The sequence below is a fragment of the Palaemon carinicauda genome, chromosome 7 (genome assembly GCF_036898095.1).
Source record: "Palaemon carinicauda isolate YSFRI2023 chromosome 7, ASM3689809v2, whole genome shotgun sequence".
NCBI lineage: Eukaryota > Metazoa > Arthropoda > Malacostraca > Decapoda > Palaemonidae > Palaemon > Palaemon carinicauda.
This window is the reverse complement of record NC_090731.1, coordinates 139,633,881-139,646,380: the sequence shown is the minus strand read 5'-3', so window position 1 is coordinate 139,646,380 and position 12,500 is coordinate 139,633,881. Positions and strand designations below refer to the sequence as shown.

Below are 12,500 nucleotides of genomic sequence, written 5' to 3'. Positions count from 1 at the left end.
GTCAACACGTCTCTCGTGAGCTCCACTCTCCCAGACTGGAGTCCCCTCATATGCCGAGGGAGTTGCACTCCCCTCGGCTTGAGAGTCCGCACATGTCTCGGGAGCTCCACTCCCCTCGGGTGGAAAAGGTGATAACCCCAGTGATTGTGGACGAGCCCTCTGATGTAGTCACGTAGGGCAGGAGAGAGTTAGAGAGGGAAGGTAGTTTGAAAACTATACAAGAAGTTAGTGAAGAAGATAATATCAGTACGTTGGGATGATCCAGATTTTAAATTTAGGAATAATTAATAGGTATTGCATATGATTATGTTATGTATATGTACATATACATTATATGCAGTAGTGTATTCATTTATTGGTATTTATGTATGTGTGTGTGTGTAGCAATGTGCGTTTCTACACATGTACCGTATATAAAGTTGAAAGCAGCGATCTCAAATACCGTGGAGAATTCCACATTTATTTATTGTAGGGGAAATCTTTGAATATTGTTTATAATCTTAAAACTAAGATCTTGTCGCATAAAATGATCTTCATGCTAATTTTACTTCATAAAAGTAAATAAGTGTACGATATATATATATATATATATATATATATATATATATATATATATTATATTATATTATATATATATATTGTGTATATATATATATATATATATATATATATATATATATATATATATATATATATATATATGTACATGCATTTACACGACCCTAATCAAAGCAGATTAGCACATGAGTATCAAATCAAGATGATGATAATTATTAGGCCTTGTGATTTCCCTTTAAATTCTGTCCACAAAATCTGATGACGGAAGCATCCTTACATTTCTATCATTCCTTTGGTCATCCAGACAAGTTCTCGGTAATTATCAAATGATTGCTCCTAACATATTTCTTCTACCGGAAAACCAAGTCTGTTGATGACACAACGAATATTTCAACAATTCTCTCTTAATGAAAACCTGTTCGGAAGATAAAAGCTATTAGTTATCGCTAGTTTCATGCATCGTGAGCTTTTAACAAGCAGTGAAGAAACTTGAGCTACTTATTTGAGTCATTATTTTTGGATATGAAAAGGTATACCATACGCAGAGAGAGATTTTATAGTATTTGTTGTATTGTTATGATAATGGTACCGTTTGTTCTATAAATTCAAATTCTATTGACAGATTTATATCAGATTATGTAGGAGTAAAATGATATTTGCTAGAGTACATTTTCGTAGGTGAAGGAGATCTATGAAAAAGTAGAGAAACTTAATAACTAGATTTTTAATACTTCCTCTTAATTTTATATCATCTTAGAGGGAACTTAATTTGACTCCTGACCATGGCAAAACTGGTTTTAGTTAACTGACCTGAACGTTAAACTTCAGGACATAGTCTTGTTAAAAAGTGCAGTATTTGAACGCATGATGAAACACACGATAGATGAATAGCGATATTTTGCATTTATTATCATAGTTCATAGAGCCAGACTACTAACAAATAGGAAATACTTCTGGGTGAGCAAGGTATTCTGTAGAAGGAACAAGAGTTAAAAGCTTCAGATTTTCTATGAAATTTTCATCATATATGTGTGTGTATATACGCACACAAGCATATAGATAAACATGTAAATTCACCCACACATACATGAATATGCTTATTTATATGGTTGTATAACATATAATTAAGTATATAGCTAAATAATGTGTTAATGTTCATAGCTTATTTTCCTTTAAATAGAGCTGATCAAGTAGACATAAATGCCTTTCGTCTGTTTTAGTCGCTGATTTTGTGCAAGATTGATTTTGTATGGAAGTATAATTTAACTGAAGTTGATGTTCGAAAACATTTGAATAATATTATACAAATGATTCCCAATCATTGAAGTTCCTTTTTTAAATTTTCGTTCTATATTTTACTGTACACTGGTTGCAGTTTCTTACAGTTCGGAGAAAGCGGGCAGCTGCAATAGAATAATTTACGCCTATAAATAATCATATAATATTGAAAGACTGTTGTATTCATAGATAAAATAATACGTAGAAGAAAATTAAAAAAAAAAAAAAACTCATTAGTCAAAAAAAATTATAATGGTGATTTTTTTCTTTATTGCTCAGATATCACGAACACCTGTTATGAAACACTGAGATGTAAATAATTCCTAGATAGAAAATGCTGAATTCCGTTTTCCTTTGGTAAAACCTCTTCCCTCCCATAAAGCTGTTGGTGTAGTTGAAGCTTCGTATCTCCCTAGATTGCAGATAAAATCAAGCTAATCTTTTTTTTTTTTAATCACTAATAGGACTTCTGTTAGTAAAATGGGAGAACCAAGCCGAACAATAAACGATCAGAAACTCAAAAGCTTCTGTTTGCAATCGCCATGCTAACCTGAGGATCTATCTATGGAAGGGTCTTTGCGACCCCAAGCTCGTCGTTAATGGGACACCTCCATGATGCCCTTACGTATTTCTACAGGAGGATGTCCTATAAAAAAATAAAAAAAACTTTGCTTTCTAACAGTGTCAAAATCCAAACCCTACGCAATATATGAATTTGTCTTTGTGTTGCTGTTTTATATTTTATTATTTTGCATTTGCTTCAGTTGGTATGTGTGCTTCGTATTAGGTTAAGATAAAGAAGAAAATAGCAAATGTTTATTCTGTGAATGCAAAGAAAAAGTTACCAATTTTGATTAAGCTGAATGCACGACAAACGAGTGAGCTTAAACCCAAGCATAACGCGGTTCTCGGCTTGGGGTAAAATATTAACCACAGATATTGTGACAGACATTTGTACTTTTTTAAATAGTTAATACAAGTATAAAATATTTATGTATAGTGACTGCGGTTAAAGCGTTTAAAACTAAACGTTTATTCGTAAATAAATTTGAAAATGAAAACTATTAAAGCGAAAATAATTAAAATAAACATTTTGTAAATGACTTCTTTGGATTAACAATGAAAAGACTTGTACTCTGCACTAATAAGCTTGTGTCCTAATCTAATCCTGATGCCCCGCTTTGAGATATTGTACATATATATATAAATATACTGCCTTGATTGTATGAAAGGTAAAAAGAAGTGTTAAACATGGGTGTTGTGTATGTAAATCTTGATAAAAACAGTTTCCAGACCTGCAATTGAGAGAAAGACAGAGATAAAACGAGAAAATAAAAGAGTTTAATTAAAAATCAATATCATTCTACACGGAGACTTAAAAGTAGAATATTTTTTTTTAGTCTCCTCCGTTACGTACTATGTAATTCACATCATGTTTTGCACTTGATACCTCATCCTGAAACCCGAATGCTTATAATATCATTGTGCCCCAAAGTATCTTTCCCTATGGTGTTCTTAATCTCCTTGAACCTAATCACCCTTATCTCGTCCTGATTTTAAGGTTTGGAAAATCTAATTACCATTTTTATCTATCTTGCCTTTCTTAAGAGCTATTGTGTCTCAGATAACGATAACATTAAGAATTTCTTTGCCTATTTCCAGGCCGCTACGACTCATTCGAGATACATACAGCGTTTAGTAAGAGGTGTGGACAGATCGACTGTATGTGTGTTTACAAATAGAATGCATGTATGAATAATAATTCAAACTGCAGACTCTTGGTTAGATCTCACAGAAAAAGTAAATGAAAATACTCGTAGATCCATCTTGACAAGACAATCATTTTTATATGTAGCATCACCTCAGTGTCAAGGTAGTAAAATTATTTTTTTTTCCACTTGATATACATTTGTGATAATAGGAAAGACCATTTCTTTTCAATAACTGAAACTGACAGTGAAACGGAGTATTCCTTAGTGCTGCATACAGAATACCCACTGGATTCACAGACACAGTGTAGTTTATGAGGCGTCTCGAGCATTAGGCATCCGTTGTGAATAGGAAAATAAATAATGTAGGTTTGTTTCACAATGAGTGGTAGCTTTTGAAAATATTGTTCCTAAAGTTTACTTGCTCAAAGTGTATTTTGCGGATTTATGGATAAAGTATATTTTCCATTTCGAATTTTGCTTTCTTAATAATCTAATGTTCAGGGTATTGTAAGTGCCTGGTTATCTACTGTATACATACAATTGAAAAAAAAAAATGATAAAAAACTCAATAAAACTGACACCTTTAGAAGCTATTAGTGAAAGGGAAATATAGTGGTAGAAGTGAATAAAATCTCTTCGCTTCAAGATTTAACGATTATGACTATCGCATTTTACTAGGATCTTGTTCCTTGCATCAATCTATGGTGGCTTTTATGATAATCTCTTTCAAATATTTTCATCCAGATTAGCCTCATAGGACCATTAGGTATCATTACAGTGGAGACCTACTAATGAAACAGTCGAATCTAGGCATTAGTTAGATGACCATAAGCTTGAGGGTGACGCAAAATGAAGCCTTTTAAGTTTGCAAGAAAAATTCATTTCAAGTAGCAATTCGACAATTGATAACGGTGCCAATGGTTCCATATCTATAGATATATCATAATCTTTCTAGTGCAGGGCTTTTAAAAATTTTGGAGTATTGATACTCTTATGCAATGCTTTAATAGATATACCTTGAAGTGATTCCAGATGTCTTGTTTTTTGTTTGTTTGTTTTTTTATATATACATATGAAGTGATAATATATACCCTCGCTTTGAATAAGATTGAGTTTCCTCATACTTTGCTGCACGCAGAAAAAGATGCTATAGAATGTTGTTTTTGTTTATGGCGACTTGACAGTTGTACAACGGGAAAGGGATGATTCGTCCTTGAAGTTAGTTTTTTTATGAAAGTACTATTTTATTTGATGAGTTTTCTTTATATACCCAACTGTAAGAGGTTCTGCCACATCATGCTCATGATGCAACTTAGAAACGTGACTTTGAAAAAAGGTGCATTTACATTATAAGCATTAGCGAGGGAACAATGAAATTTATTGTTTCATAGCTACAATGTTTAAAGGTTAATTACTGAAGTATATCAATATTCTTCCAGCTGACCAAATTGTGGGTACATGGTATGATACGAAACGGCATGGAAATAGGTAAAGATATATTTTAGATTATACTGTATGTTGATGTGTGATATTGTAGGTCATTTGATGATAACGGTGGATCCTAACTGAAAATAAGAGAGAGGGGGATTTTTGTAGTATTTTATTAGGATACAAAAGCCGAAAAAAAAATAATGTTATTCATGGAAAATGTAACTACAAAAGTAATTAGTTTATCTACACCCCAAAATAAACCAGTCAAGCAAACAGACACATAATTTAGATTAGTTGAATTCCCTCCCTCCCAGAAAAAGTGAAGCGTTTTCTACCTCCCACATAACCATATATTTGTACCATATCCCGCCAACATTGCATTATTTGTAAATACTTTTTTTTCTATGGATAGAGATAAATCAGTTATATAAGATGAGAACGGTGTTTGGAGATGAATTGCGTTAACAATGCTGCTTTTGTTATAAGTAATACAGATATTATGCAGATGTCTTGTAGAAGTTTAATGCAGATACAGCATAAGCATAAGCAAATGGAAATATATACAGAAAGCTGTGTAGTTCACTCCACTTTCCGGGCAGAACTCCCTAAAGACTAGAGAAAAGATGGGAAGAATCCACAGTTGGAAGTTGCTTTGGCAAGCTTACACTTTGAACCAATCAAGAAGTATCGATTTCATTATATCTAATAAAATTATTTGTTTAGATCGTGTGGCTCCCTTTGTGAGGGAATGTCCTTGCTGATAATGAGAAGTGATGTGTGTGTGTCTGTGTGTTTTTTTTTTCAAGAATAAAAGTAATCACTGTTTTAAGGAGTTTTCCCTGCCTGGTCTCATTATTTGTGAGAAATGGGTCCTTAAGGATAATAGTATGGGTGTTTTGGGTGATGGCACTTGTTATCTATCCTTACATGAATCTATGTAATTTTATAATACACTGATATATATATATATATATATATATATATATATATATATATATATATATATATATATATATATATATATATATATATATATATGTGTGTGTGTGTGTGTGTGAGGAAACACTGAAACGCAGAAAGGAGGGAAAGTAGGAAGAATTTATATCTATCGGTATTATTTTGTCCCAACAGTTTTCACTCCATAATTTGAGTGCAAAGTTATCGGGAGGAAATGTTACCATTTGATTTCATTTATTCCTGCTTTTAACATTTCTTTTGCAGGGTAAGATACATTTTCATATGCTGTATGATTAGGAGTGAAGTACATATATATATATATATATATATATATATATATATATATATATATATATATATATATATATATATATATATATATGTATATGTATATATATATATATATATATATATATATATATATATATATATATATATATATATATATATATATATTCATTCACAAGAAGGGTAACTTATTCTCAGCAAGTATTTAGGATTGAAGTTGCAGCAGTAGCACTACGATTGTTTAATTACCCACCTGTTGTTGGTACTCATTCACTTTGTGTCAGCTAGTGGGCAAGAGATAGGCATACAACCATGCCTTGTGAATGCAAGTTCAATATTTTGTTGCTGGTCTGTAAGATCCTATTTACAGACACACACACACATACACACACACACACATATATATATATATATATATATATATATATATATATATATATATATATATATATATATATATATATTATGTATGTATGTATGTATGTTAGTTGAAGGATCCTTTTACCACTCGGTGTCCTCAGTCGTTTTTCTTCATTATTTTAACGACAGATTTACATTTCATACAGGAAACTAGATTTAGTGGTAATTGATTTTCTATGGTTGTTGTAGCTGAGTTTACAATGTGTTTATATGATCTTTCCTTTCAGCTCAGTGTTTCATAGTTATAAACACATTGTAAGATATATTAACCTTGTTTTTTGAAGGAAAAAAAATTGTGAATCAATAGAGTGTAAGCCAAAGCAACTGCCTCGTGAGTTTGACTTGTCAAATGTATAATATATCTGCCTATATATGATTTAATTATAAATATATAAATACTATACATGCTACAAAGAGCAACGAATGCCCTTGTTTTCCATTCAAGTGCTAGACTGCATATTAAGATTAATATCATTGTGTACAATACTCCAGGGAATTCAGAAGGCTTATAAACTCGTCAGATAAATACAGTATATCTGTGTTTAAAAAAAAAAACACACTTGTATATCATAACAAAGTTTTTAATCAATACATATTACCTAAATCTGAAAATAAAGCAACATGTAAAATTTCAATAACAGTTTAGTAAAGACCATTGTTAAATTTTGAACTAAAAAAAAATTGGGGGATCAAATAGAAAACGGCTTTGTTTAAAACAGAAAACGAACCAATTCCCTTGGGTAACTACACTATAAACTTCTCAAGCGTAATGTACAGATACCTAAATGAGATTATTTAAGTTTTTGAAATAAGATATATGACAAAGCTATGTGTGAGTGTTTTACACTTTATGGAAGTACTCAGCTGGTTAGAACGGATAAAACTACAAATTAGGTTACGTTCTATTCTTGCTACTCATTGCTCTTATTTTTATGAACTTTTGTAAAGAAAATGACAGCCTGCTAATAGCAACCATCATGCCATAGCCGAATATTAGGAAACGAGAAATGTTAAGGCCTAGAGTAGTTTCTGAAAAGAGAGACATTTATTTTGATGATGAAAAAAAATGGAGACAAGATTTCTCGAATATTTATAGATTTTGTGATTTCTGTTACGAAGCAAGTAGCTTGTTCCATTCGCGATTTTTAGGAAATTTGAGACATTGTTTTTAGTGTTTGCTCCTGTCACAAGCCGTGTCGATTCGCATATGTCCTGCAGCTTTGCGGAAAGATTACCATTAGCTGATACTAACTGCTTATGTTGCTGTAATAGTAGTGTGGCTTCGTCACCACTCTGATGTTTTCGTTTTAATTGTAAGTTGCTTTAGTGATAAAGAAAATAAAAAATAACCCAAAACATGAGTAGCTTTACCGCCTTTTTAAGAGATATGTTCTGAAATGACACTAACTCACAGCAGGTTGAGTTTAGGGGTCAACCAGATTTTTTTTTTCTTTTTTGCCGCTAAGATCATATATAACTGTTTGTGTTCCACTAACCACTGTTTCATTGTATAGTAAATTCGTTGCCTACATTACTAAGTGTTTTACTAACCCTTTCTTATTCTTTATTCTGCGAAGGGGGGGGGGGGACGTATAAAGGTTATCCAATTAGGGTTGTAGCTCAGCTATTAATAATAATAATAATAATAATGATAATGCTCTAAGGTATTAATGTTAAAGAAAAAATGAAAGTAAGAAAGGTGCGTAACCTATTAAAGAACGAACTAAAAGTGAATTAGTTGTGGAGATCAAGAGATGGAAATTATGAAAATGTAATGAACCTCCCTATTTTCTGTTTTTAAAGCATTGTAATTCGGCTGTTTTTCATATTTTACATTGTTTCCTTAGGGTATGAAATGTAGGATTTTTTTTTTTATTAACAAGGGAACAAAAACATATTGGATTATAATTCTTTTTATAATATGAGTAAGGAATTTTTTTTATATTAAATGAAAAAAAGATGAACACCAACACAAGAATGTTATAGATAGGGCTTTTACTTTCAGTGGTTTATTTTCTGTAGTTTTTTGGTTATTTGAATAGCATTTGTTAGTACTCTGGGAAATATTGACATTCACACAATCCCTGCTCTGTAAGTCTTATAACATTGGAAATATCTTTGCATTGTCCAATACATTGACACAGGATCAAGGGTTTAGTTCATTTTCCTGTGGTCTGATTGAAATTGATATTCCACTTATAATAATCATTCAGATTAAGGCTACAGAGTGATACAGCTCAATTGTAGGTAGAATTAATCATTATCCTTAAAACAAAGTCAGCAGTCGTCTCTTTGCCGGATACATAACTTTTTGAAGGGGGATGGGAAAGTTGTATTTATTAAGAGCGATATGGGAAGAGGAAATAATCCCTAAAGACTGGAAGTAGAGTCCATGGTATCTTATATTTAAGCAGAAAGGTGATGCCATGGAATGTGGTAACTACAGGGGAATTAAACTAACAGAACAGGGATTGAAAGTTTTTGAGATGGTACTAAATTAGAGATTGGGAAACAGCAATATGGATTCATGAGGGTAGAGGGACTGTAGATATAATTTTTATAGTGAGACAGCTACAAAAAGAGGCTAGAGGATACCAGAAGTTCTGCGCTTTAGTAAATCTAGTGAAAGCTTACGATAGAATACCAAGAGAAATGATGGTTTGGTACTTCTGGAATAGAAAAGTCCCAGAGAAGTTGGTTAGAATGATTGAGCTGATGTACAAAAGAACAAGGCTGACATTTTGGAGAAACAGAAACCTTTGAAGTTAGTGTTGAATTTCTCCAGGGGTCATCATTATTTGTGGTGGTCTTGGATATGTTTAGTTAAGGGATCAGAAATAAAGAGCTATGCTAGTTGCTATATGCAGATTATTAGATTATTAGGGGATTACAGCTGTAAATGAGGAAAACGAAGACTTACAGAGAAGGGTAACGTTGTAGAATGGCTGGAGACTTTGGAGAGGGGTGGCTTGAGGGTAAATGTAGATCCGACTGGGGTTATGGTGAGCATTAAGGAAAGCAGAGACAGACTAGTTATACGTGGCTATACTCTGATGTAGAGGCTTGGTTATAAAACTGGTGGAACCGTTGGATACTCGCGAGGGATCTACTATAAGTCAGGAGGGAGAATCTGAGTCTAAAGTTAAGAATAGGATAAAAACAGCTTAGAGAAAGTGGAGGGAGATAGCGGGAGTGGTATGTGATAATTTAGCTGAAAGGCAAGACCTATACCACAGTGATAAGACCAGTGTTAATGTATGTGTCAGAAATGAGGTTTCTAAGATGAAAAGAGGAAGAAAAACATTAGAGAACAGAGATGAAAATGCTGAGGTTGTTTATAAGGATATCACTGCTTAAGAGATGGGAAAATGATGTAATAAGAAGAGCGGCAGGTGTAGTAAAGACTACAGAGGAGATGAGAGTGTCTTGTGTGGACACATGCTGAGAATGAATGGTGGGGAGGGACTGGAGTTTAGAAGGTTGGGAGGAACCTGTTATGCAGAGAAGAGCGAGAGGTAGGTAGAGAATTAGATGGTGGGATAAGGTGAAGGATGGTATGGAAAGAAAATGCTTGTTGGAAGAGGATGCCTTTGATAGAAAGCATTGGAGAGGGTGAATTAGGCAACTGACCTTTTAATGTAGGGATAACCGTGGGAAAGAAGACATCCAGAAATATTGCCTCAGGAATAAGAATTCAACAAGGTATAAGTTTTGCAAGTATTGTACTGTGACTATGTGAATCGAACATGTGTAACTGAAATGTTACAAGGCTAAATTGTTACAAAATTGGAAAAACGGAAATGGATACTAGATAATTAGGACTGAATTTCAGAATAACGACTTCTGAGAAGTGAAGAATTCCGAATCATTAACAAATAAACATAAAGATAATTACTAGAAAGCCTAACGGCCTATCAATAATATGTCTACGTGAAAAAAAACGTGACAAATAAATTGGTATGGTGTCTAGTGGTTTAAACGACTATTTCAGCATCATATAAACCTTCCATAAAGGTTGGTGAGATCATTATAGTTCAGTAGTAATGGGAATGATAGTCTTCTAACCCTGCGCATTGTTATAACATGTAACTCAACTAATTTAAATGCCAATACTCTGCAAAGCTAACTGGATACTTTCTGTTACTGGTATGAATCATGATTACAGGGTTTTCCTAAACGTGGCCAATTTTGAAAGTCGTAGGTCAAGGTCTAGCAAAAGGTCAATAACTAAGGTGTTCTACTGAGTGTCCCTCTAGTTAAACCTTAAATGCATATGACTTTTCCCTTTCTGGACAGTTTGCCTATTTTACCTCGTTTCCGTCTACATTTAATGTTTTCTACAATAAGTAGGGAGAAACAAATACAGTAGCTGTTTTCTATTATTATTATTATTATTATTATTATTATTATTATTATTATTATGATTATTATTATTATTATTTATTTATTTATTTATTATTATTATCATCATTATTATTATTATTATTATTTATTTATTTATTTATTATTATTATCATTATTATTATTATTATTATTATTATTATTATTATTATTATTATTATTATTATTGTTATTACTATAAGCTAAGCTATAACCCTAGTTGGAAAAGCAAAATGCCATAAGCCCAAGGGGTAAAATGATAAAGCATGAATCATTTACTGTTATCATTGTTTACATTTTGGAGGTCCAAGTACATGTTTGCAATAAGTCAATTTTATTTTGTAAGTTTATATAACTGAAAGTAGTAACTTCAAATTCTTAGTCAGATGTTTGCTCTATCAAAGTCTGTAGGGTGGTTTCGTCCTTTGACCGGTCTGTTTGGTTAAATATCAGTTCAAAAACGTACATTAGCCAAGGAAACCCACACCTTCCAGAAATTTGGTCCAAACCTGAATATCTTGAAAGATTTATAGGAAGATAGGATTTAGATATGGAAAGAAAGATGATATGGAGAGAAGAGGTTTAGTACCTTTAAGAATATTTGGCGAGGTAGACAAAGGTTTATAAAAAAGATACGAACACAAATTTATCTAGGTTTCGAAGTTCATAAATAAGAACGTTATTGTCAGCGTTGTTATAGATATTCTTCTTCTTCTTCTTCTTCTTCTTCTTCTTCTTCTTCTTCTTCTTCTTCTTCTTCTTCTTGTTCCCAACCGTTATCCCTACATCAAAGGCATCCTTGTCCACCAAACCTCTTGTTTCCAGATCATCCATGACCTTATCTCGCCATCTAATTCTCTGCTCCCCTCTCGTTCCCCCACCTTAAACAGTTCCTCCCAGGCTCTCTTCACTTCCTCCCTGGCTGTCTTCACTTTCTTCCCAGCCTCCATCCTCAACAAGTGCCTATATCATTCCAGTCGTGACATTTTTATCTCCTGTGTAATCTTTACTGCGCCTGCCATATCTCATCATTTTCCAATTTTTCAAGCTGTATTATTCTTATAAACTACCTGACTATTCTCATCTCTGTTCTCTTAAGCTTCACTTTTTCTTTTCGTCTTAAAGACACATTTCCGATGTAAACATTAACACTGGTATTACTGAGCTATAGATCAAATTAACCATATTAACTGCCATAGTGTTGTTTACCAACAAAGACAAAATACTTTACAGTAGCTCTTTAAATTAAGTAAGACATACTTCTCAGTATACCCATGATACTGGTGAGAAAGAGGGATATATTTTTTTTTATTATTTGTAAACAATAAAGCTTTATATTTGTATATATTAAGAAAACATTTAAGTAGAATATTTCTTAATTCAAAGGTATGAAGAGGTGGTTTGTGTTCCTTAATATTAAAGGAATATGGAATGAAGTTGAAAGAAAAAAATGTAGGTTTTCATTAAGGGAAGGAA

General features: G+C 32.5%; 1 protein-coding gene across 9 annotated transcripts in view; it reads left to right on the top strand.

Annotated features, from left to right (window-relative positions):
- Nucleotides 1-565, top strand: part of LOC137644036 (uncharacterized) — a 971,945-nt gene extending 971,380 nt beyond the window's left edge. For all 9 annotated transcript variants that reach the window (XM_068376929.1, XM_068376937.1, XM_068376931.1 and 6 more), the window contains one exon: nucleotides 1-565. This exon is cut by the window's left edge and continues 218 nt beyond it. In XM_068376929.1, coding sequence (XP_068233030.1) covers nucleotides 1-176 — 176 coding nt within the window. In that variant the 3' untranslated portion in view covers nucleotides 177-565.
- The last annotated feature ends 11,935 nt before the right edge of the window (nucleotides 566-12,500 follow it).